Source organism: Aulonocara sp. 'chitande type north' Nkhata Bay, linkage group LG3 (assembly GCF_057382095.1).
Source record: "Aulonocara sp. 'chitande type north' Nkhata Bay isolate Kocher_YH1m ecotype deep benthic linkage group LG3, A_spYH_male_GT1.1, whole genome shotgun sequence".
NCBI classification, from domain to species: Eukaryota; Metazoa; Chordata; class Actinopteri; order Cichliformes; family Cichlidae; genus Aulonocara; species Aulonocara sp. 'chitande type north' Nkhata Bay.
Genome location: NC_141346.1, coordinates 19,842,754 through 19,868,911, shown reverse-complemented (window position 1 = coordinate 19,868,911; position 26,158 = coordinate 19,842,754). Strand labels below are relative to the sequence as shown.

The window sequence follows — 26,158 nt, the reverse complement described above, 5'->3', positions numbered from 1 at the left end:
CCCTGTTTTTCCCACCAACCCAAGTGGATCAGATGAGTGAAACTCCACTTTTTGTTAGCGTAAATAAGTTTCACTATACATTTAATCCCTGATAGATCTTAAAATAAAAAAGAGGTTTCCAACACAAATCTGTAAAAAAACAACTCCCAAAAGTTGATTCTGTTCATCTGGACATAACGTTTTCAGTAGACTTCTTCAGTCTCAGCTGACTGCAGATTTCCCCAGTCTTATAAACAGTACATTTGCACAATGACTGAAACCAGCCAACTGATCCTTCAGTGGAAGGTCAGTTCCTTCATCATAATTATGCAAATTCTAATGACCATTGATCAATAACCAATTCAATTCTATTTTATTTATATAGCGCCAAATCGCCAAAAAAAGCCGACTGTTGATCAACAACCACTGATCAATGGCCATGAGTACCATTCACAGAGAGTTGGGGAATGGCTGCAATCACAGCATTGTAAGATGGTGAAAGATGTACCCTTAGGCCCCCTCCTTGATTCAGATATGGTCTTTCCCTTTTCACGTAAATGGCCTCTTTGACTCCGCACTCAAACCAGCGTTCCTCCCTGTCCAGGATGTGTGCATCCTCATCATTGAAAGAGTGGTTGTTGATCAATGATCATGAGAATTTGCATAATTATGATTAAGGAACTGACCTCCCAGCCCATTGTTCCTTCAGTGGGCTGGTTTCAGTCATTATGCAAATGTACTGTTTATAAATTAGGAAACCTGCAGCCAGCTGAGACTGAAGAAGTCACTTGGATGAGTGATGAAACGTTTCTCCCACAAAACGCTACGTCCAGATGAACAGAATCAACTTTTGGGGATTTACTTGCCAGGATGATTGTGTGAAGTCTGCTTAGCTTTAATTCACCATTCGGACAAGGAACTGTGATTAAAAACACCCACAGGAAGCTCTTATTACTGCTTGAAGAGTAACACTGTAAAACTGGAGGATTGTTAAAGTTGGTGTGTGTTCGGTTGACAGTAAAAACAAAGGTTCACAAAAGAGATATCGTAAATATGAACTCATATTAGTTGACATATATAATGTAATGTGTACTTTTGTTGAAAAATGTAATTAAATTATTATTTTTCATGTTGCATTAATGTTTGTGTCATTTTATTTAGGGAATCACAATCTGTACGTTACTAATAAGCTAGTTAGCCTTGGGGTCTATTGGTATTGGCTCCATCCTCCACTAGGGGGCATCTTCATGCTCTCTCCTCATTCCATTAAACTCCTGCAAGAGAGAAGAAACTGAAAATCACTCTGGTGTCCTCCCTTTTTCCTTTTTCGGGTAATGGTGGTAATAAGTTCACTGACATTTGTGATGAGTCTGCTTCTGGGTCCTGTATCTGTGAGAACTTTGGTTCACGACAACTACTTCTGTTATTTCACCTTCATGCTCAGACATGTGTCTCTCCCTCCTCTCAGTTTCCCACTATCTGGTCTCATTGCACTGCACACACTCTCAACCTCAAATCAAAGGAAGACTGTTAAATAAATAAAGTAAATAATCCTGTGAGACGTCGTCTTTTTTTGCTGAATCTTTATCAGACATTGATTCTGTTTTGAAGCTCCACGCCTGGCTTTATTCTGATAAAAATAGATAATCTTATTTATTTTTTTGTTTTGATTTTTTCTTCCATTAATCATGTATTGTAGCTTCTGTCGTGGTTGTTCAAAAAAAGGTACTGGATAGGATCACAGCTTTGAAAAAATATAAATTATTAGAGGATTCAATGGAAACAGTTTGATGTGTGATTGTAATCCAACTTGTTATCACCCTGCATGGGGGGACATTTGACACTCAGGACTTGACATGATTGACATGATTTTAAACACTGTTTACTAACATTTGCAGGTCTTTGTCCCGTCTTCCTCCCTCAACCACATCCAGTTGCAGCAGATGGCCGCCCCTCCCTGAGCCTGGTTCTCTACCATAGACAGACAAACAAGCTTTTGCACTAACATTCACAGCTGTGTGCCAATTATATTCACCGATTAAACTAATCCCACGAACTGCACGTCTCTGGAAAGTGGCAGGTTGTCATTTATCACCAGTTGATGGCAGGAAGTTTCAACTGTTATCATTAACTGAAGTTTTTTAACAAAAGTGCATGAAGGATGAGAGACAACATGGGATTGTTCAGACATTGTTCAGCTCTCACCCCAAATGCCTCCCTGTGTCATGATCCTGGGTCTTTTGACCCAGCGTTTTAAGTTTGAGTTTATTTTGTTCATTAGGTTATCTAAGTTCATTTGTTTATTAGATTCCCCTTGTGTATCCAACCCCGTTAAGTCTCCCTTGTCCTTCATGTGCTTCATGTCTGTGTTTCTTATGTTGTCATGTTTGCATTTCATTATGTTTCCCATTTTATTTTGAAAGAGGTCCTGTATTCCTGCATTTTGTTTTACTCTTCCCCTGTGGCGTTGTTATGTTCCTGTTGTGTCTACTGTGCCTTTCTGTTCATGTTTCAGGTCCCTATGTTCTGTCTCCCCAGTCTGTTAAGTTTACATGTCTTGAGTTCCGTCAGTGTGTTTCCTGTTTTACTTTCACAGTCTGTCCTATGTTAATGTTTCTAGTTTTGCTTCCCTTGTCTCGTCCTGCCTGATTACTCCCAGCTGTGCTCTCCTCCTGTGGCTCATTCCCCCTCATTATCCCTCAGTGAATTTAAGCCCCATGTTTCTCTTTGTCAGGGTTGTGTTCTCCCTCATAGCTGTGTGATTTTTCCCTGTGGCTTCTCGTGCTTTAGTTTTCCCAGTTTAGTTTTTGCCACTCCATGCCAGCAATAAAGCTATGTTTTTTGAGTGTACTTTTTGTCTCTGAGTTTCCGTCTGGGTCCTACTCTTGCCTGCACACAGCCGTATTGTGACACCCTGGAATATATAAAATTTCAAATGTATGCTAATGGAAATTGGCTTATGTGTAATTTATAGTATTTTATATATTGGATGGTTTTAATGTGAAAGTTGCCCCTAACCTCCTACCAGTCTATACATTTCTGAAGTTTCCACACTGGTTGATGTTCCTACTGTGTATAGTCTGCGGCTGCAGATACTATTTGTTTTTGTTCTTTATCTGTTCCAAAGGCAGATGCATGTTGATTAGCCACAGCAACTCACATTTTCCATCAGACATCTTCATGAAAAAACCACAAAAGGAAGAAGTGAAAGCAAAGTTTCTCCTGCATAGACAGCCGGAGCTCTTCAGGATGCTACATGCAAAGCACGAGGTTTGCTGAGACAAAGCTGACTAAAAGATAAAGATTATAAAGTTTTATTTGATTTTTTTTACTACCTTTTACAAAATGTATTGTCATGAAAAATTTGTCTTGTATTATGAGTGTTATGAACCGGCTTATGAAGGTAAGTGGATTAAAAACGAACACACACAGAAAATTAAGAAGAAAATGCTCTCTGGTTTGATTGGCAGAGCCGGCGAAGACCACATGGACCCCAATGGTTGGACTGGTGGATTACTTCACTGTGGAGTAGATGACATTTGGCTCTGGCTGAAACTCTGAACACACACAGAAAACAGAAAGAGGTCAACAACTGGAGAAAAATAACCAACTCTGCAGAAAAGCTCTCTTAAAATTATATTTATGTCCAGTTATTTTAGAATAGAATAGAATAGAATTCAACTTTATTGTCATTGCACATCCACAGGTACAGGGCAACGAAATGCAGTTTGCATCCATCCAGAAGTGCTTTAGTGATATAGATATATTACAATATATATTAGCAATAGTATAGATATGTAAGTATATTACAGAAATGGGTCTATTATGGTATGTTATAATGTACACGGTATGAAGTATGTTGTGAATATTCTATAACTATAAGTATGTACAGGCTGTAGTGAGTACAAGCTATGTACAGGCTATGAACAGGATATACAAAAACATAACAAAAATTTTAATTGTCATCATAACGAAAAGTTACCAGACCAACCAGAGTTCAAATAATATAGTGGTCCTCTTTATGTGGCCAGGTTTGCATTAAACCAGCACTTTAAATTCTAAACTCGGTGCACCCTGAACAGTTTCAAAGTCCCACAAGTGAAACTCAGTGCTTCCTTTTTCCAGATGCATGTATGTATGTATGTATGGGTTTAACTGTTTAATTAAGTTTCTTTACACTGACAGAAAGTTGAGTTTCACTGCTCCACGATAATCACATGACTATTTTTGGCCCACAATGTAAAATGAGTTTGATACCAGTGACCGGCAGAGAACGGCTGCTCTGACCTCCACCCTGTGTCTGACCCTAGCTGACCACTGCACACAACAGGAGCCACAGACAGAGGAGACAAAGCGGAGTGACCATACCTCTCTTTGACCTGTTTCCCATGTCTTTTATGATGATTTCCGCATAACTGACATCTTCTGTTCTCGCTGTTGGATGACCTGCAGCTGAATCAGTCTCTGCACAATAAAAAAAAAAACAAAACAAAAAAAAAACACAAAAGGACATCAGTGCAGTGATAGCAGCGCCGCTGGTATAAAAACTGCAGGAAACATTAAGAAGACAACGGTCAGATCATTCATACTCTGTTTTAGTGTGTTGGTAGAAAAAAGGACACTGAATTAAACAAAAACATGCAAACACAGGGATTCCTTTGAATCAGGGAATGGCTATATGAGCTGGTCAGGATGTCAGGATGTTACACGAAGTACAAAATGAAACCTACAAATAAAATACGTGGTGAATAAAAGGCTGATTAAAGCATGGGCAGATCCGTGGAGGAGGGACTTAAAGGGTATAAAGTGATAGCTCTAAGTTTGATTAATGTGATTATTATTCACATGAAAGAACCCATATGGAAAAGATATATATACATCTTATAAAGTTTTTATCTGTCTTGTATGAAACTTGTATGAAAAGCATACAAGAGTGAAAACAGATATAAGATCCCTTGAAAAATTATATAATGAAACTTGTATGTTTTGTATACTTACTAAAAATATATATATGAAAGTAATGAGAAAGTGGCCACTTTCATGAGTAAATCATACATGTTTTTACTATTTCTTTTCCATATGGGAAAAAACACTGTTGAATGAAATGGTGATTGTTTGTTCCATTGTGAACAGGACAGGATGAAAAACATGTCACTGTTTCACAGCTGCTGTTTGTGGGAAAAGTTGGGAAATAAAAGAAAATGATGATGAAGATGATGCAGTTTGACCTTCGAACTCTGCTCAGCACCATTTTTTGAGTTTTTAACAAAACAGGGATGTAACCAATGCAGGATTGGAAATATTTAAGGAAGTGGATTCTGTAAAGTGTTGTTTGATGAAACGTTTTTAACAGGTTGGTTAAAACTGAAGAAGTCCACAAAGACACCATTGGTGCATGAAAAAGTACCTGTGCTCCGTCTGATTGGCTGCTCTTGACGGTCTGCCCTTATGATGTCACAGTAGTAGGTTATCTGATGTCGAGTTTCTTTCTTACAAGCTGAAATGCAGCAAACTGTAAACAATAATAACGGACTTTAAAAAACAAACTTTTAAACACTTCTTAAATGTTTTTGAAATTTGAAATGAATTATTCTGTTTCTCACCTGGTTTATCGTAAACATACTTTCTCACCAGCAGAACCATTAAGAACAGCAAAAGCGCAAGGCAGACTGACCCAGCAGACAACAACACGCACATCAGAAGATAAAAAGAGGTGGATGCGGCTGTGGGCGGAGGTGTTGCAGTTGGTGTCTTTGTCACAGTCTCATTCCAACCTGCAGAAACACAGACAGGTGAGTGTGTCACCTGTGACAGTGATCCAGCTGGATGGAGACTCTCCATGACCGCTGATGTCACACTTGTAGAGGCCTTCATCAGACCTGGAAACATGCTGGATGGTCATGTGACCTGTAGGCTGCTTCCTGATGAGGGAGCCATCTTTATAGAAAGCAGCTGGGAGGTTGGAGGGAGTGGTCTTTGTTTTACAGAGCAGAGTGACGTCATCTCCCTCCATCACAGGGAGGACAGGACTCTGCAGGATCACTGATCCACCTCGACAGAAGTAAAGCTTGGGGAGGGTTTCACCATTCTGTGAAAGACTGTGGGGGCAGATGCGGATTGGAATCTTTGTTTGACAATGTTGCTTAGATGTTATCATCTCTGACTTTCAAGTCATGGTCACCTGTTGCTGGAAAATGTGCACCTGGCTTAAAGAGGAACTGTGTAATTTTTAAACTCCCTCACAGTCTTGGGATTAGTTTTAACCATTTTTTTAAAGGTGTTACAGCTGTTCACACCCCTGTCAGCCTCTCTTTAGCTTCCTGTCACAGCATGATGGTTTCAATGCCTCACTTTGTACCTATGACACATCTCTTTACAAAAATACAACTTCCATCATATCTTAGTGGAAATCAGTGATTTTCCTTTAAATTATGAGTCCTTCTTTACAGAGCTTTGCAATTTTACATGCAAGGTTGGGTAGGGAAGTGCAACATTTGGACCCGATTACACGATTGTTTGTGTATCCCTTCTTGGTGAAAGCTATGCCCTTTGTTACAACCATCCCTGTTCTCCACTAATAGGATTTTTTTAGAATTTACATCATCTCAATAAAAACATTGAGAACTTGTTGAGACATTTCTGCATAGAAGAGTCAAGACTGAAAACTAAGATTGGATGCTGTTGGGGTTGAGGCTTTCAGTCAGCACTGCATCGTGGGAAACATGGCACAGCCTCGGCTACTCAAAGCCATCAGCAGTGAGTGCAGCTCATCGCTGCAGCCATCTGAAATTTAGACACCAGCTGCTGCATCATGGTAATCTGGCTTAGCGGAAATAGTAGAAATTCAATTCCTTGGTAGAATTACAGCATCTGGCTAAATTGCTCATTTGTGTCGACCCATCCAACCACGAAGTTACATCCTGCGACACCTCACACCTGTTTCCTCCTCGTGCTTATTGGAAAGTGCAACAGAACTTTATTATAACGAAAATGTGGAGGACAAGTCGCTGTTACCGAAGCTATGGCTTTAAGAAGCTACAAAAAAATCTAATATTATTTACAACCTCCATGCTGCGGTCCACATGTCAGTGTAGTGAAATCATTCAGCCCATTAAATCCCTGATCCTGTGCTGCAAAGTATGTTCAGCAAACCCAGGATGTCTTTGTGTTCCACTGGTTATAACCTTTTACTCACTGCGTTTTTTCTGCCCTTTATTTTCAAGCAGGATTTATTCTGGGGGCTGTTTTCAGTATTTTAAACATTTTCTTATCAGAATACTTTATTGATCTCGGGAAATTATTTGGTTACAGTGTTACAAACATGAGCCGTGGTAACCGAATCTGCTCTGAAACAAGTTACGTTTGAGGTGAGAGATCAACAAGACCTTCCCTCACAGAAAAAAGGGTTTTCAAAGAGAGCATTAGCAAGAGATACAGACCCACAGGAACAATTTTATTCCTGCATATTTGATCTTTTGGCTGAATTTTTGGCTTCATCTTAAACCTTGATCATTGTGTGAAAACACAAGAAAAAAATAAGAATTCTTGCACAAACATGTGCAGAACTCTCTGATTTTTTTTTCTGATTCTGACTGAAATCAAGCACAGACGACACTGCCTTCAGATTATTGAAATACAATGAAAAGCAGCTCCTAGCTTCCTAGTGTCTCAACTTTTCTCTCCTGAGAATAAGTGCTGATTCTCCTTATAAATGGTCCGACTGATAAGGAGCATCAGTGAAACAAAGCAAACAGCATGAACGCACACGGAGCTCACCTTGCAAAGAAGAGGCCATGGAGCCAATGAGGAAGCAGGAGAAGATCCACATTTCTGCAAGAGACACTGCTGAGGCTGCGATCTGTGTCTGCATGATGGAGGATGAGCTCATGGTCTGCTTTCACAAACTCCCAGGACTCACATTTGATGTCAGTTAGAGGAAGTGGTTGTGTGCAAGGAGCCAACACCTCTTTCATTCAGTAGACTCACACACAGACCTAAGATCAGCTGTTTTCTACCCCGAGTGAACAATCAGGAGCTTTTATCTTGGTTCCTTCAGCACCTTCAGTGACTCTGCAGTGCTCTGTCTGCTCCTTTACAGGATACACTACTCCTTACACCTCTTACACCCCAACTCTTTGGGGTGGCTGTAACTCAGGGCGGGTCACCTACTCACTAGAAGGTTGGTGGTTTGATTCTAGTCTGCATGCAAATATCATTAGGCAAGATATTAACCCCATGATGCCCTCCAATGCATCCATCAGAGCGTGAATGCACGTGAATGTTAGATAGAAGCACTAAAGACCACTTTCCAATGGCTTCTAAGAGTGCAAAAGCGAACAAAAAGGAGGATGCTAGCTTAACACTGGAGGCTATCACCACGCTGCTCCAGCAGCACCAAGATGAGTTAACATCTGAATTTAAACCCTCATTTAACGCCCTCGAATCAAAACTGGACCAACTGCAACAAGCCCTATAGGAACAGGCCGAGAGAGTTTTGTCCTTGGAGCTTGTAACTAAAGACCGGAGCCAACGAGTCACTGAAAGCATGTGTGCCACTCTTCGCGAAGATAACAGCCAGCTAAAGAACAAAGTCACCGACCCGGAGAGCCGTAGTAGGCATCAGAACATCCGCGTCCTCCCTGAAGACACTGGAAGTGGGCGTACCACTCACTTTTCTAACATTCTCTGTGAGTTATTTGGCAAGAAATTGCCTAGAAATACTTAAATCTCCACCGGAGCTCGATAAAGCATACCGCTACTTCAGGGCGCAGGGAACTAACCCTCTCATCCACTGGAAAGAACCCCAACGTACATGCAGCAAGCCAAAGGGGATGTTAATGCACCTCTGTAAGCCATTTTCTGCTATAGTGCAAGAACACAGTACAGATATGTAAAGAGTTTTGATTGTGAAAGGCATGGACGAGAAGAACCCCTTTTGTCAGAAGCGTAGGTTTTCTCTGCAGATCGGATTGTAAAAAACTCACCTGGTTTTTCACTGAAGGCAGGTAGGCGGGCAGTAAGACCTGGGGGAGTGAGGGAGGACAGAGGTTCATTCAGGAAACAAAACTGGATTATAGATGGCAGATAGTTGGTGTCTTGAACCACCGCCTCTGTTCAAAGATGGTCGCTCACAGTGGACATAGAGGGCTTCTTTGACTCGTCTTTCAAACCCTCTGTCTTCTCTGTCCAAGATATGTACATTGGCTTCCTCGAAAAACGCATGGCACAACATAGAAGAGCCACCTCCACAGGGCAAGACTCAGCTGTCCATCTGCATCTAAAGGACAAAGGTCACTCTTTCGAGGACTGAAGTTTCTCAGATGACAGGTGAAACGTCTTCAAGCAACTTAAAGAAGTCCAGACGCTTTTCTTTCCAAGCTCCTTAGACTGAGAGGATTTACGGTTTGTCACTTCTTGTTTCTAAGCAACAGAGAGCCTGTTCACTTCCTGTCAATCCCAGCGCACTGAAACTGGTGCTTCTTTCTTGAAGCTCAGTATTTGACACAGAGTTCAAGTTCACTGCTGCAATTATTATTAATATTATTATAACTTTAATGATGGCAACATTATCTTTACATTACCAAAGTGAGATGACTTTAGCCTCATGAACAACATAAGCTAATTGTTATTTACTAGCTAAGTTTGAAATGACTGTTAAGTACAGAAATGAAGCCCAACAATCATGTTTTTACAGTCCCGTGGTCTCAGCCTCAGATACTTATCAAATCAAACAAAGCTCATATAAAAACACAAAGATGAACAAAATCATATTTCTCTATCATTTCTGTCAAACAATGCTGTGTGAAACGTTTCTAGTGGTAGACCAAGAAGGCCGCGACCTCCAAGGATGCAGACCGTGAATTTGGACACCCCTCATGTCTTGAAGTTCTCCAGAGGCCTGGTAATGAACTAATCATTTCATTCAGGTGTGTTTACCCAGGGTGAGATCTAAAACCTGCAGGACACCGGCCATTGAGGCCTGGAGTTGCTCAACCCTGCAGTAACTGCTGGTTGTTCAGTGAGAGGAGCCAGAAACACAATTTTATGATCCATTTCACTTTTATAGCTCTGCAACAAAGTGAATCCACCTTAACACCACCTGTGTTTGTGTAACTGTGTTACACTCCCACTGCTGGAAACCTGACAAATAACAAAAACAAAGTCCAAAATAAAAGCTGACAAACAGGGGCCTGTTCTTCGTACCTCGCTAAGTAAGTTAGTTGGATTTGATTGTTGACGATTTCGCGTGATCTTGGATCGTTTGGTTCTCCGAAGCTCATCCGGGACTTGCTGTCATAGCAACAGATCCGTAAGCGTAAACCTGCTCGGGAGCAGGCTTACTTTATGTAAACAGGATTAGATCGCGGCCACTCAGGTATGTCCGCTTCATTTATACGAAAGCAACAGCAATATTTAACCACTGTTTCACCATAAATAAATATTATCAATGTAACCAAAGATAATGCAGCACTTGATCCTTGTATTGATGTCACACAGATACATACAGGTCATTTCCTAAAAAAAGGGAAATGTACTATTAATCATTCTATTTCATGTACTTGATTATTTCAGATGTAATTCATATTTCAGAGTAGTAATTGTAAATTACTTCGTGTAATCAAGATGAGAGACCATGGCTATAAAAGCGAAGATGGATTTGGGAAGTCTGTCGCAGCCATGTCCTGTCCGTATACGCGAGCAACCCATTGCGGAAGGTGCAAGATTGATAAGGAGAGTCCTCAGAATTCAGCGTATATTGCGGGATAGACAGGATCCTTTAGCTCAGCGCGACAGTGTGCTCATAGAGAGATATCGATTTCCCGTGAGGGTATTATTTACTTAACCAACTTGTTGACGAGGGGGTGCAGGACCACCACCTGTCTTTTTTTGCTCTGCCCTTTTCTTGGTTGCTGTTATAAACAAACAGATTATTTCAGGGTCTCTTTTCAAGAGACTAAAAGCAATATAAGTGATAAATATTATCATTCTGTAGAATATTCTTATATTTCACTTTTACCTGTTCCCATGTTCTAGTGGGTCCTGTTGTGGCTCTAATGTGAAAGATGATATAATGTAATATAATAAATTTACCCTACAGCCTACTGGTGTTGGCCAGAGGGGCCGATGGCGCGATATGGCAGCCTGGCTTCTGTCAGTCTGTCCCAGGGCAGCTGTGGCTAAAACCATAGCTTACCTCCACCAGTGTGTGAATGTGAGAGTGACTGAATAGTGGCATTGTAAAGCGCTTTGGGTGCCTTGAAAAGCGCTATATAAATCCAATCCATTATTATTATTATTATTATTAAATTACTTACGAGTTTAATTTGTCAGCAACTTTTTGCCAGCCCTCTCTCCTTGCTTTTGCAGCCTTTGCAGTGTTCCCTTGCGTTTTAATTAAACTCTGAAACTCCTGAAATCCCTCACTCATGAGTTCTTGCTCTGCTGCCGAAAAATACCGAGCGCGCTCCTTCGAGATTTTCGCCGACCAATCAGAGGGTTGCCAATCAATGTTTCTACTATCGATGCGTAGCCCCTGTTAAGCCACCCAGTGATCTCACATTCCTGCATCCAGCTGTACTAATCGTCAACAACAGGTGTGTTCGGAGAACCGGAATAGCGAGCTCAAAGTTGGCGCGATGATTTGATCTTGGATGTAGTAAGCGAGGTATGAAGAACGGACCCCAGGTGAAAGACTGAGTCACACTACATGTTGTAAGATGTTTCACAGCTGCTGGCAGGTAAACGACTAAACCCTGGAATGAATCACACCCTTGTTTATGGGGGAAGCAACAGCCTCTATAAAAGGAAATGAATGAAGCTCCGCCCTTCACCTCACTCACCTGAGACAAATCAGGAAACAGGGTGATCTTCTTCCTCAGTAAAGAGAGACACACAGACGATCAGACTGAGTTCAGACCAAACTAGCAGCTTCCTCCGAGTGAGTCCAGCTACAGGAGAGACAAGTGGAGAACTCCAACACTGCTGCTTCAAGCTGCTGACACTCCACACACTGAATGTGAGTTTGAGCAAAAACACAACTCAAAGGAAGTTTCAGTGAAGGTAGTAGAGGAGGGAGGAGAGCCAGGACTGACTGTACTTCCTGTCTGCTGCTTTCAGATTCACTCACAGACTCAATGGCTTCCATATTAGAGGAGGATCTCTGCTGTCCGGTCTGTCTGGAGGTCTTCAGAGATCCTGTTCTTCTGTCATGTCGCCACAACTTCTGTAAAGAATGTCTGAAGCGATGGTGGGGAGAGAGAACAATACACGACTGTCCACTTTGTAAGAGAAGATCTTCAGAGGATAATCCACCTTTAAACAGATTTTTAGGGACCGTTTGTCAATTTTTCTTACGGAACAAGTATCAGGAAAAGTTAAAGGTTTGTAAAGAAGTTCAAGTGAAGTTTGCTCAAACAGCAGAACACATTGAGGTCCAGGCCCGACACACAGAGAGGCAGATTAAGGAGCAGTTTAAGAAGCTTCACCAGTTTCTAGCAGAGGAAGAGGAGGCCAGGCTGGCTGCACTGAAAGAAGAAGAGGAGCAAAAGAGTGAAATGATGAAGGGGAAGATGGAGGCTTTGAGCAGAGAGATAGCAGCTCTTTTAGACATAGTCAGAGGCACAGAGGAGGAGCTGAGAGCTGCAGAGGAAAGAGTCCAGCGCTGCCCCCTGCTGGATGATCCAAAGCTGCCCTCAGGAGCTCTGATAGACCAGGCTAAACACCTGGGCAACCTGACCGTCAACATCTGGAACAACATGAAGGACATGGTCTCGTACACTCCTCTCATTCTGGACCCAAACACTGCTCATCCAGACCTCATCCTGTCTGAAGATCTGACCAGCGTAAGACGAGGAAAAGAGAGGCAGCAGCTTCCTGATATTCCAGAGAGGTTTGATTGTTCCTGCTCTGTCCTGGGCTCTGAGGGCTTTAACTCAGGAACTCACAGCTGGGATGTTGAGGTTAGAGACAGTACATGGTGGGACCTGGGTGTGTTATCAGAGTCTGTACAGAGGAAGAGAGACACAGAGTCTGGATTATGGAGAATACGGTTCTTTTTAGGTAAATACTCAACACACTCACCATCAGCTCAATCCACTCCTCTCTCATTCCAGAAGAAGCTCCAGAGGATCAGAGTGAATCTGGACTGGAACAGAGGAAAGCTGTCGTTCTCCGATCCTGATACTAACACACACATACACACCTTCACACACACTTTTACTCACAGGATGTTTCCATATTTTGAAGCTTGGAATAATCTAAATGTGCTGCCATTGAAGGTGTCAGTGTCACTGGAGCAGATGAGCTGAGGATGATTATATTTCTTTCTGTCCGTCCGTCCTGTCTGGCCAACAAAAATGTGCCTAACATTTACTTTCCCAAGTGCACCTTTTGCTATATACTGGTCCACTTGATTGTCATAGTTTATTTGATCTGTATTAGTTATTTTTATTCTAAATTATTGTAATCAGACTAGACTGGACTCGGGAACTGGAAAGAAAAACGATAAGAAAAGTTAGTAAGAAAGTTAAGAGAAGGAGAGGGAGAGAAAAATGGGAGAAAGGGGATAGAGAGAAAGGATGGTGAAAATCTGCTTCACCACCTGCTCAAGGAAAGAAAAACAAAAAAAACAAGCAAAAAGAAAACAATGCTGTAGCGAAATTACAGCAACATCCAACATATGCGTAGGTAACAGTAAATAATAAATGCTGAATCTTATTAAGCAGTACACAAGATGAATAATGTATGATATGTTTAGAGGCAGCAGCCACCCAAGATCGTGTGTCTGTGAGTACCCGTGTGTGCTCGAGCTGAAAGCAGCAGATGTCAGCATGGCCCCTCCCAGGAGGGCTCAATGTCTACATCTTTGTAGGGACTAACGCGTTATTAAGTAACGCGTTACTTTAACTATGTTATTATTGTGGTAATGAGCACGGTAACTAGTTATTATGCCAAAATCGGGAACTGTTACTGGGATTTAGATAGGGTCGTCATTCATTACTTCATGTGTTTATTATTACTAATAAAACAGTGATACCAAATGCAGGTACAAACATTGCATACATGTATAGAGGCACAGTCTGCATCTACGTAAGACGCTGCTTTTCCCCTCCGAGTGCAGCTATATAGTCTGAATGTTCTAGTACTGAAATGCTGATTAATACTCTTCCTTTAACTCCATAATTTTCTTTTTTTCTTTGATAAGGAGGTAACCTCATTAACCTCATTGACCTCCACTCTTTGGATAATGACGTAATACCTTTTGCATGAAGATGGGGAGCTTTGTTATCTCTCCGTAGCCTTCTGTCTGTTCTCATTCAATGATTCAGTTGTGCCAGCAGTACTTATTGAACTATATCTGCCTTTTTGTGTTTGTTTGTTTACATACTTGGACTACATTGAAACACTCCAACAATTACATTTGGACTTGGTGGCTGATACACAGTTTCAAAACTTAACAGTTAGATTAGGGGTTTCTGTCATGTTGGCCAGGAGGGCAAATTTCAAAGCATGTGGGGTCCCTTCCTTGATGCATTTCAAAATCTGTGAGAATTTTCCAGCAAACTCTCTTATGTCAGGTGTGGAAATACAGTGTACAGGTCTAGGGCAGTGACCTGGGTGGGAATGAACAGGTTTATTTGGCAGGGATTATGTTCCATCCATTCGCTTCCGCTTATCCTTTTCAGGGTCGCGGGGGGCGCTGGAGCCTATCCCAGCTGTCATAGGGCGAAAGGCGGGGTACACCCTGGACAGGTCGCCAGTCTGTCGCAGGGCCAACACATAGGGACAGACAACCATTCACACTCACATTCATTCACACATTCACACCTAGTGACAATTTGGCTTAATCAATTAACCTATCGGCACGGTGGTTAGCACTGTTGCCGCACAGCAAGAAGGTCCTGAGTTCAATTCCACCATCAGGCCGGGGTCTTTCTGTGTGGAGTTTGCATGTTCTCCCCGTGTTTGCGTGGGTTCTCTCCGGGTACTCCGGCTTCCTCCCACCGTCCAAAGACATGCAGGGATTATGTTACTTTGGGAAATATCATACATATGTTTTTATTTCTCCTTTTTTCTTCTTCTCTGTATTTCCGTTTTTTCATTTTCTTTTCCCCCCCTTTTATTTCACAGCCTAAATGAATGAGCTACTTAACCCGAATGTACAGATCATCTGTATCCTTTTCTTTTTTCTGTTTATATGTATAAAAGGAAAAACTCTTAATAAAAAGACATTGTTAAAAAAAAAAAAAAAGACTAACATCGGTAGTGATCAATTTGCTTCATATATATTTATTTTCATATGCTGGTTAAGATTCACTTTTATGTTATTTAATGAATGTTTATGAAGAAACACTGAGTGGCTCTGTTCATAAATACCTGATGTTAACGTGTGTGAAGTGTTTTTACATATATTTTCATGTCTGCGTTGACTGGATAAAAATGCAGTGGCTTCAACAGACCTGCAAACACTGGCTGAGTAAGAAAAATATGAATCCCACACTAAGGTCAAAGGTCAGAGTGGAAACCACCATATGTTGTTGAACAAACTGAAGCCGTGCTGCCGCCTGCTGGTTGCATTTATACAACACTTTGATCCAAAGTGAACAGTTTCCCTCTGATTCACACTCACAGCAGTGACTGTGAGCGAGTCACGCTTTGGAGACAAGAAACTTTGTAGTTGTTTTGCTTCACACTCATTAAAAAGTAAATTAAACATCTGAGTGATTTCTGAAGTTGACAACAGTAAAAAAAAGTGTTAATTATTTGTAGCCAATTTTAATATGGATCATTAATATATTAATTGCTAACAACTAATGTCCTGATGTTTTATGATGATTTACAATAATTTAGATGTTTTTTTTAAATTAATGTCCAAGTGTCTTCATTTGGCATAAAGTTGCAGCTGTGTTGTAATACACCAGGTTTACCAATAGATGTCAGCAGAATTAGAGTTGATGAGATCCAGACCTCCAGTCTGAGTCACTTGTTCAGGGGTTTGATATTTGTCAGAGACCGAAACACCTCAGCTCTCTGTTTTCATGTCAGACTGCAGAGTGAACCACTGTAAACGTCTCCCTGGAGGACGAACATTTAAAACACAGCAAATATGATTTCCTACTGTCAGCCACAGCTGTAATCTGCTCTGTGTTGGTCTGAATATTTGGATTAAGACAATTATTATTTTGTCAAAATCGCACTTCAATTTGCAAAGATGAAAAAGGAAAAAAATCATCATATATTCCCTTTTTTTTTTGTTAAACGTTACACACAAATTGAAATATGAAATAGTCGACGCATCATTTCCTCTATGTTGGTTTCAGGGTTAAGCAGACGCAGGCACACAAACACTGAACTGAAACTTTCTGGTGTTAGATTTACAGCCACTCACTGATGTTCGCGCTGATTATAATCCACAGTTGTGGTTTTGTTTATCTTTAATCTTTGCTACAATCACTCAAGATAATTATCAGCCGACCACAACAAAACAGGAGCAGCTCAGATTCATCACATCAGATGACCTGATGAAACCCAGAGAAGCACACAAGAAAATCAACAAGTGAGAAGAAGACTTTATTGATCCTGCAGAGAAACCAGATCTCTGCTGCAGGAACAACTGCACAATCAAAGAAACACAAACTACAATTAAAATATATAAATTAGAGTGAAGCTACAGCTAAGGGTAACTCGAGGTGTATTAAATGCACTCCGGTCTGATGGCCTGGTCATCAGTGGTTGGACGGGTGAACTTCTTCACTGAAGAGTAGATGACCTCTGGCTTTGATGGCGTCTCTGATCACAAAGACACACAATTCAAACAACATGAAACACAGTTGTAGAAAAATGAATTCAACCTTTGCAACACAAATCTGTATTGATTAAGGGCAGAAGAGCTCCCGATACTCCCACATGACAATCTAAGGTGCAGATTAAGGAATTATAGTGACCTCTGACCTCTGTGGCCTCACATGAATAAATGCTGGTTTCCTTGTTTCACTTCATCACGTTTACCTCCACACATAACTAAGAAACTTTTTTTTTTAAAGATTCAGAATACCTTCAACCATTATTATAGCATTAGCATTATTATTTTCTTTTTAAAGATGTTGTTATGTTTCCTTGATAGTTCTGGTATTTTAAAATATGTAGACATTCCCTATGATTAATGTTTTATATGTAGAATACTGCAGATGAAATGGGCATCTGTGCAGCACCTATGCTGGCATAATGCATTAGTTTGCTTAACTTATCCAAAAATCTCACACTGAGCACCAAACATTTAGGATCTGTTTTTACTGTGTTACTAACCTGACCCTCAGGACAGATGTGCACAATGACCACATCTGATTTGTGCAAGATTTATTCAAACTAGCATTGCTCCTCACAGAGATATAAAAATATAAACAATACTACCTCTGGCCTCTCTCGCTGTCTGCTGAGGCTCTTGTGCTATTTTGATTTCGCTGTACGTGGTGTCATCTGTGATGGCATCTTCTCCAGCTTCTTGATCAGCTGAACCAAAATAAAGTAAAACACGATTTAAAAACACTCAGAGTGGGCCTTTCTTTATAAATGTAATTAAAAGATTGAAATGATAATATTAGCACTTTATAATAGAGCCTTCAATTTAGATGCACCCTAATCTACCATGTAGCACAGGTGTTTTCTACATTTAGGGTTTAGTTTTCAGTAAACATATTTAACTGTTTGAAACAATGAATAATCCTAAAGTAAGAAGGGGAGGTTAGGAGAGTCTATGAAAACAGCCTGAACTGCAAATGACAACAAAGTGAAAATGGACATTAGGATAAGCTGTAATATAATAAGTTGTAATAATGTAACATTCAGAGCAAGTATTTGTACCTAACCATACCTCGAGGTCACAGAGTAATATTTCATGATGATAAAAGTAACACTTCATAACACAACCACTGATTTATTTTGTAAGTTGCTAACAGTGACCATGTGTTTCTTCTAAATGAGGGATATGTTGTTAAAAAGGCATTTACTATAATTCACACCTACATATGAAACCTGATGAGGAAGCAGTGAATGTTTTCAGGTAGTGAAAATAACACTTTAGATTCCAAACATTATAAATTTTGGGAATTCACACCATAGAGTTTGAGCTGTAATGTGACGACATGTACTTACAATGTAGACACAACATATATATATAGGAAATTGTTTAAATGTACAAACCATTTAGCAAAATTAAGCCACACATACAAAATCCAGACATTTGAGTCTCACCTTCAAGTTTTCTGCAGACACATTCCCTCATCACTAGAACCAGTAACAACAGCAGAACCAAAACACAGACTGATCCAAAGGCCAACACAGCAAGTAGAGGAGGTAACGCAGGTGGAGGGGTGGATGCAGGTGGAGCTGCAGTGATGGGTTTTTCTAAATGAACCGAAGAAAAAGTTATTTTCATGCACTGAATGTTTGAATACTGAATACACAAACACAGTCTAAGTGTGTCACCTGTGACAGTGATCCAGCTGGATGGAGACTCTCCATGACCGCTGATGTCACACTTGTAGAGGCCTTCATCAGACCTGGAAACATGCTGGATGGTCATGTGACCTGTAGTCTCATTCCCAATGAAGACACCATCTTTATAGAAAGCAGCTGTGATGTTGGAGGGAGTGGTCTTTGTTTCACAGAGCAGAGTGACGTCATCTCCCTCCATCACAGGGAGGACAGGACTCTGCAGGATCACTGATCCACCTCAACACAGAGACAAACTACAGCATTTCATCCATTTACACACAGCTTCATCAACACTAACTCCACACACTCAGCTTACCAGTGACTGTCAGGTTAACCATGTTACTGATGGGACCCTCTCTGGACTCACACCAGTAAACTCCACTGTCCAGTGGGTCGATGTAGCTGATGTTACAGCATGAACCAGGTGGCTCTCCCCATTCTTGATTGTGATCTTCACACTCAGCTCTGGTGTCTCTGCTTGTGTTTCTCCTCAGAGTCCATCCAGCAGAGCCGTCGTCCTCCTCACAGCTCAGAGACACAAAGTCTCCTTCAAAAAACTGAGAGCTGCTGGGACTCACAGTCAGACGAGCTGTGAGGAAAACATCAGAAGAAGACATCCAAACATTGGTCATCTCAGCTGATTTCAGTTAAAGCACACATAAAGTGAAATTGTTACCCTTCTATGAAGGGTTGACAAATGTTTTAAAAGACACATTATTTACAGGCTGCTCTACCCTAAATACTGTTGCTTTTTTTCTGCAAGCAGCTTTTTCAGCCACCTCAACCTCAGCAGAGGAGGTCCTACAACTGCTTTTTCTTGTTTCAGAATGACAGGGCTTAGTCACAGGAAAAAAAAATAAAACAGAAACAGAACAATAAATGAAACAAAACACAGGGAGACTAAACAACAATACAGAGACACAGAATTATAAAACAAAACTAAACAAAATGACAAGGGACAACTACAAAAAGCAATCCTCCTCATGAGACTCACATTACAACCATGTGACCTATGTGTCATGTAATTATATTTGTTGTCTCTTTATTTCTTGTAAAAGTGGAAATGGCAATTAATTTTGCACAGCTTACAATTCATGGTGTGTGATCCTGGGCTTTGGTGCATATAGTGCATGTATGAAACAAGAAGCCATCTGTCTTCTCACTGGTTGCTCCTCACAAACACAAGGCTGGACCAGAAGCTTTTTAGTGCAGTCTGAAGCCTGAGATGTTGGCTCACAGGAATTACTTATACGTATCTCGTTATTAGAAACTTTAGCCATGTTGACTGTTTAGTATGAACAGGCAGCGGGGAAAGTTAAATAGGTCACCTGTAGTAAGCATGTAAATGTACCAATGAACAGATGTGCACTGATGGCAAGACACAGAACTGAAGTAAAGTTGAGTAAAATAAAACATTGCAATAAAAATAATACTTATTTTTATAAATGATTGTTTTTAACAGCTTAAAGTCTCAGGTGGTCGTATAGAGTGCAACGGGCAGAGTAACTGCAGCAAATACTGCAAACAGAGAGCAAACAGACCACTGACGGCTGGAGCCACACTGAAAAAAATGTTACAGAGAAAAGTGCTGTGTGGTTTATTAATGCGTTTGAAAAATGTACCAACCTTGGGAGGGTCTGCAGCCCAGCAGTGAAGTCAGCACTGAGGAGAAATGACACACAGGTTGGTGTTAAATTCAAAAAGGAAACGAGTGTAATGCCATTAACTGCTTTGTTCTTTTTTTGTTTGTTTTATGTTTTGGGGTTTTTTTGTTTTGTTTTGTTTTGTTTTGTTTTTCTTTGTTTTACAAACTTACAAAAAGCAGTTTTTAATTGATGATTTCATTTATTAAGGAAAACATAGTCCAATCCTAGTTGGCTCTGTGAGAAAAAGTAATTGGAAAGCTGGGTTCAGTTTGACCAGCCACACCCAGGACAGGTTACTGTCAGACATGTTTGCTAAAGCATATAGTTAGGACTGGATCAGGTGACCCTGAATCCTCCCTTAGTTATGCTGCAAGGTGTAGGCTGCTGGAGGATTCCCATGATGCATTGGGTTTTTTACTTTTCAGTATCTCTGCATTGAATCATATCTGTTATTAACCTCTGTCTCTCTTCCACAGCATGTCTTTATCCTGTTTTCCTTCTCTCACCCCAACTGGTCGCTGTTTTTTAATAAATGCTGGCTCACACATATGGTAAATGGCCTTTATTTATATAGCACTTTTCTAGTCTCTAAGGACCCCAAAGCGCTTTACATATCCAGTCATCCACCCATTCACACACACATTCACACACTGGTGATGGCAGCTACATTGTAGCCACAGCCACCCTGGGGAGCACTGACAGAGGCGAGGCTGCCGGACACTGGCGCCACCGGGCCCTCTGACCACCACCAGTAGGCAACGGGTGAAGTGTCACAACGACACAACGACGCAGACTGTCCGAGCTGGGGCTCGAACCGGCAACCTTCCGATTACAAGGCAAACTCCCAACTCTTGAGCCACAATCGCCATATCAGCTGTGTGCGGATGTGTCACACCAATCAATCTAAAGTTTGCCAGTAAACGTGTGAATGATTGAGAGAAGATTCCTGAGCATCCTGTGGTCAGATGAAAGTAAAGTCATGCTGTTTGCTATCAGCTGTTTGAAGAAGAGAAATGCCCTAACGATTCTTTGAGGCTCTTTTTCTGCAGAACGACTTCTTTCCACTGAGGAGCCAATGAATCGAGCCACTGAAGCTCCTTCCATCAGCCAGAAAAATGAAGATGGGTTATGGCTGCATGACAATGACTAAGAACATACTGCAAAGGCAACAAAGGAGCCGCTAAAGCAGAAGCATATTAAGGTCATAGAGCAGTTTCAAGACCTCGGTCCTGAAGAAAATCTGTGGAGGGAGCTTAAGAAGAAGCAACTGAAGCAAACCTTCGTACAAACCCATTGACCACCAACGAGAAACGTTTCACCCTATGGTTGATATTCTCTCTCTCCGCGTTCACTTTATATTTCTCAAATTTTGCGAGCTGAGTGTACAGTCTTGCAATTTTTATAATCTGTCTCCAGCAAATATTTCCTTACATTATAACAAAAATAAGAAAAATCTAAAACTTGTATTTAAAAACGGCTATTTTTCAGCATCAAACAGGATTTCACTCATTTGTCTGATCATTCAATCTGCCCACATAACACTTGTTCCTGTGACCTTTCGGGTTTCCATTAATGCTCCCGTTTCTATTATTTCATATTTGGAAAAGCTGTACTTACAGAGCGACAGCAGGAGCGATGTTCTCGGCATTGTTTCACATCTTTATTTGCGCATTTCTTTCAGTTACACACACCCCAAAAACAGTGTCCTACTTCTGTGTAAGTGTCTGTGGTTTTCTGTCAGCTGTAAAGGAAAAAGGAAAAACATCTGACGTGGCTCCGTTTCTCAGCACAGAGACCACCCGAACGCGTGACGAACTAAGAGTGAAACCAAACTACAAACTGCTTTGGTCTGGTCTGGTTTTGAATGAAACTCTGCCCTCATAAAGAACTCTTACTCTACTCTTACTTACATGTTAACTTTACTTTCAGAGCATCTTTCAACAGCTGAAAACAAATATGAATACAACACTGAATAAAATAATCGTGTGACATAATCACACTCTGTCAGCACTTCCTGTGCATTTCCTCTGAAGCTTTGAGTCTCTGCTGGTAAGCCAGACGTTAGGAGCCGTTCACACCACAGACTGCGGCATGTGTGCTGTATGAATGTGTTAAACTGCCAGCCCGGGCCTCTCAAGTACATTTTTTCCTCCATCTGCGCATCTTCTCTTCAGAAATCTGTAAAACATCTCAAGTTGAGAACCTGTAAGTCTGTTGCTTGCTTCAGATCAGTCTTAGAGGATTTAGATACCAGCTGGAAACAAAACTGGAGATGGATTATAAATCTAAGATGAAGCTAACGTATATGTGCAAAGTGAGAATCAATGTGACATTGCCAAGTCAGAAAGTATGAGCGCCTTCTTGTCAGCTCAAACAAAAAGTCTCGTCAGTGGCTTGACGTCATATAAAGATCATGACACACCGACTGCGAATCAAACCAAGATGCAGAGCTGAATGTGAGACCTTCTCAAAGCAGAATGTAAAATCACGCGTGAAGTACAAAAAGTCTGACAACATGAAGGTGTTTTGTCTCAGCACACTCTCATGACCACTAGTGTGTGACTTTACACACCTACATATTTTATTATTCATGCCCCGCTAATACTGGGCTGGCCCCAGTTCAACAGGGTACTGTAAACATTCCTCTGAGATTTTGGTCCATATTGACATGATGACATCACACATTTGCTGCAGATTTATTGGCTGCACATCCCCTGTGTTCCAACACATCCCAATTAGATTAAAATTGGAGGTGATTTGAGTACACTGAACTCATTGACATATTCTTAGCTTTGACAGCTTTGATGTTCTGAGGTGCTGGAAGCAGCCATCACTATGGTGGTCTGATGGACAGGGTCAGCAGTGAAACATTTGCAGTGTTTGTTGTTGTTTTTTTAAGTAAAATCATTCACGATTTTCATTCAAGTTGTAGTGAAATGAATAAAAATCAGCATGTTGAGGATCATCTAGCATGTGTGTAATATTTTGGCATGCTGTGGTGTTCCTGCTGCCTTCTGCATGCTGATTGTGAGGCTGCAGTTAACTGTAGTTGTGTTTGTGAGTTGACACGTCGACTTTAATCTCTCAGATTTCCACATGTCAAACGTGCACATAGACTAGGAGGAACTTTACATCTTAGACACTTTACATCTTTAAAGTGCTCTCAGAAATTTCTCTTCCTCTTGCTCTGCAGAACTGAAAATCTTTGTTTGAAATACAAAAGTCATTCTCTCAGTTCCTAACTGTTAAGTCTAACTTTATTGTCCTTCATGTCACGGTGGACCACAGCCGATCATCTTTGCTCCTGTCCTTCATGGATTCTCTGATATTCATCCTGATTTTGACTCTGATTTCTGGGTATTCAGGTGAGTGAAGCGGTTAGCCTTTTCATGCATAGTGGTCACTACAGTGGGCAGCTATTCAAAGGCTGTTTTCTTGTATTCGTGTCAGTGTTGATAGTATACTTGCACATAAACCACTGCAGTGGACACTGATGTGTTTTTCCATACACATCAGTTGTGCACCTTTTTTATGCCTAAAGATGAATAAAAATACTTATGAAAAACATCCTGATTGAGGTTGTCATAATTCATGCATGCCAGGATTAAAGACAAAAGTCAATATGTGGGCAGTCTTTTAATGCTCTGTTTGTCTGAGTAAAGGGTGAATGTTTACTATAGCAGGTATCTGTTACTGTTAAAGTAACTGTAATAGCAGTGCTTTCAAGAAAGACGGCCTTAGGATGTTAAAGATGTGTTGTTGGTGGCATAAATTACAGAATACTCAGACCTTTATTAGCCTGTTTGGCTTTTTCTGCTGATTTATTGATTTAGATGAACTAAAGGGCCAGATGAATCACTGAGGTCCTGTATCAGGTCTTTTCTGCATCTTTTCTTTACTGCTCACATTTACTAACTATATGATATTCAGACACTGTTCATCTCCTGCAAACAGTTTTTTTAGGCCGCTTCTTTTTTTGTCCTCCGTTGGTCCAGTTTCGCTCTGCGTCATTGCAAAATCCTATTTTATGTCTATGAAACTGTTACATTTGGAATTTTTAGTAGAATAAAATATTGTCTAAGAATATTAATATAATATTAATTCATCCCTTCAGTCAGGTGGCTCGTTATGCTTGAATGATTCATAGATCAGTGTTAAGTGGTTAAAACAAAAAAGAAAAGAAAAGAAAAAGAGCATCTGACTGAAAATGGTCAGGTAAAAGGACTGGACTGAAAATAAATGGAAAATCAGCAGGTGTCCAAAGAAACACTTTGAAAGCCATTTTTCAGAAGACCACTTTAACAAATTCTAAGAAAGTAAATTGGAAGTAAAATATAAAGAAATGAGGGATGACTCAAGAGTTTTGCATAGTATTGCACATCCATCTTTTATATACAGTTGATAGATGTATGTGTAGGCAGGAGTGGGCTCAGACCAGCCAAATGGTGGCTTGTTTCCATTCATCCGGTGGAATAAAAATAAAAGAGGAAACATGAAACACTGTTTCTGACTGACTGATTGGATCAGCGGATTGCAGCACGCCTCCAGAGTTTCTCAGTGCCCACCTTCAGAAATGCAAACAGAGAGGGGAGGAAACAGAACTGTGTATGTGTGTGGACAAACACACGTTCTGACGTGTAGATGAGTCATTATGTTGCTTGTGTTGTTTTTGTTCTTTGCCATAAAGAGTTCATTTCTTTCTAGGTTTTCTTTACCTCTTACCTTTGTAGCTAACACCTTTACCGTCAGATAAATCATTACTGATTGAATGTTGTGTTAAATCTCTGCTGGGAGAGAAGTTGTTGTTGAGTGTGGATTAAAGTTTACATTAAATGTGCTTAGTGATTATTTTCAGTTTGTTTTACTGCAGGTTAAGATTTTTTGAGCAGATGTTCATTCCTACAGTGCGTGCTCTTCTACAGCCTGTTGAAACGACTTCTGCCCACATGTTCTGTGGTTTCATTTCAGCTGCCACAGCTCGTCTGACTGTGAGTCCCAGCAGCTCTCAGCTGTTTAAAGATGATTTTGTGTCTCTGAGCTGTGAGGAGGACGACAGCTCTGCTGGATGGACTCTGAGGAGGAACACAAGCAGACAACAGAGGACTCAGTGTGGAGATGGGTGGGGAGAAGGTGCTGGTTCTTCTTGTAACATCAGCTACATTGACCCATTGGACAGTGGAGTTTACTGGTGTGAGTCCAAAGAGGGTCCCATCAGTAACATGGTTAAGCTGACAGTCACTGGTAAGCTGAGTGTGTGGAGTTAGTGTTGATGAAGCTGTGTGTAAATGGATGAAATGCTGTAGTTTGTCTCTGTGTTGAGGTGGATCAGTGATCCTGCAGAGTCCTGTCCTCCCTGTGATGGAGGGAGATGACGTCACTCTGCTCTGTAAAACAAAGACCACTCCCTCCAACCTCCCAGCTGCTTTCTATAAAGATGGCTCCCTCATCAGGAAGCAGCCTACAGGTCACATGACCATCCAGCATGTTTCCAGGTCTGATGAAGGCCTCTACAAGTGTGACATCAGCGGTCATGGAGAGTCTCCATCCAGCTGGATCACTGTCACAGGTGACACACTCACCTGTCTGTGTTTCTGCAGCTTTCAACATTCACAATGTGACGACAACTTAATGACTGTGTTTGCTTTATTTTAGGGGAACACACCACCACACCTCCACCTACATCCACACCTCCCCCTACATCCACACTTCCACCTACATCTGGACTTTCACTTACATCGTCCTCTGCATCATTCGTCCCTGGTCTTCTTCCTGTCTTGCTGACTGTTGCATCAGCCTGTGCTGCGATGCTGAGATGACACGATTACAGGAAACTCAAAGGTGAGATTCAGACTTCCGGATTTTACGTCGTTTTAAACTTTATATTTACCACAGTTCAAAATTTTCTTCAATATTTAATTTCTTAAATAATTTTTAAAAAATTGTGGTTTGTTTCAGATAAACAAGAAGGAGCTGGATGAGACAACATCACCAGTGTCATCATGCATTTTCACCGTCTATGAGGACATTTTTATCAATGACAT

At 40.9% G+C, this 26,158-nt stretch overlaps 4 protein-coding genes across 4 annotated transcripts; 2 read left to right on the top strand and 2 right to left on the bottom strand.

The window, feature by feature from the left end:
• Nucleotides 1–3,337: 3,337 nt before the first annotated feature.
• On the bottom strand, nucleotides 3,338–8,321 carry LOC147334405 (uncharacterized). Its single transcript, XM_086272062.1, has 5 exons — nucleotides 7,756–8,321; nucleotides 5,583–5,753; nucleotides 5,387–5,491; nucleotides 4,348–4,443; nucleotides 3,338–3,536 (listed from the first exon to the last, which is right to left on the bottom strand). Exons 1-5 carry the CDS (start codon nucleotides 7,865–7,867, stop codon nucleotides 3,493–3,495), a joined length of 528 nt encoding a protein of 175 aa, XP_086128188.1. The 5' UTR covers nucleotides 7,868–8,321; the 3' UTR covers nucleotides 3,338–3,492.
• A 3,515-nt stretch (nucleotides 8,322–11,836) lies between these two features.
• On the top strand, nucleotides 11,837–15,685 carry LOC147334404 (nuclear factor 7, brain-like). The gene is made up of 2 exons (XM_086271553.1): nucleotides 11,837–11,995; nucleotides 12,097–15,685. The coding sequence occupies exon 2, from the start codon at nucleotides 12,114–12,116 to the stop codon at nucleotides 13,284–13,286; it is 1,173 nt and encodes a 390-aa protein (XP_086127679.1). The 5' UTR covers nucleotides 11,837–11,995; nucleotides 12,097–12,113; the 3' UTR covers nucleotides 13,287–15,685.
• A 914-nt stretch (nucleotides 15,686–16,599) lies between these two features.
• Nucleotides 16,600–21,860, bottom strand: LOC147334403 (sialoadhesin-like). The gene is made up of 7 exons (XM_086272161.1): nucleotides 21,735–21,860; nucleotides 20,098–20,133; nucleotides 18,788–19,060; nucleotides 18,463–18,708; nucleotides 18,229–18,381; nucleotides 17,389–17,487; nucleotides 16,600–16,767 (listed from the first exon to the last, which is right to left on the bottom strand). Exons 1-7 carry the CDS (start codon nucleotides 21,763–21,765, stop codon nucleotides 16,673–16,675), a joined length of 933 nt encoding a protein of 310 aa, XP_086128287.1. The 5' UTR covers nucleotides 21,766–21,860; the 3' UTR covers nucleotides 16,600–16,672.
• Nucleotides 21,861–23,378: 1,518 nt separating this feature from the next.
• On the top strand, nucleotides 23,379–25,933 carry LOC147334402 (low affinity immunoglobulin gamma Fc region receptor II-like). The gene is made up of 4 exons (XM_086271739.1): nucleotides 23,379–23,482; nucleotides 25,086–25,358; nucleotides 25,438–25,683; nucleotides 25,770–25,933. The coding sequence occupies exons 1-4, from the start codon at nucleotides 23,431–23,433 to the stop codon at nucleotides 25,931–25,933; spliced, it is 735 nt and encodes a 244-aa protein (XP_086127865.1). The 5' UTR covers nucleotides 23,379–23,430.
• The last annotated feature ends 225 nt before the right edge of the window (nucleotides 25,934–26,158 follow it).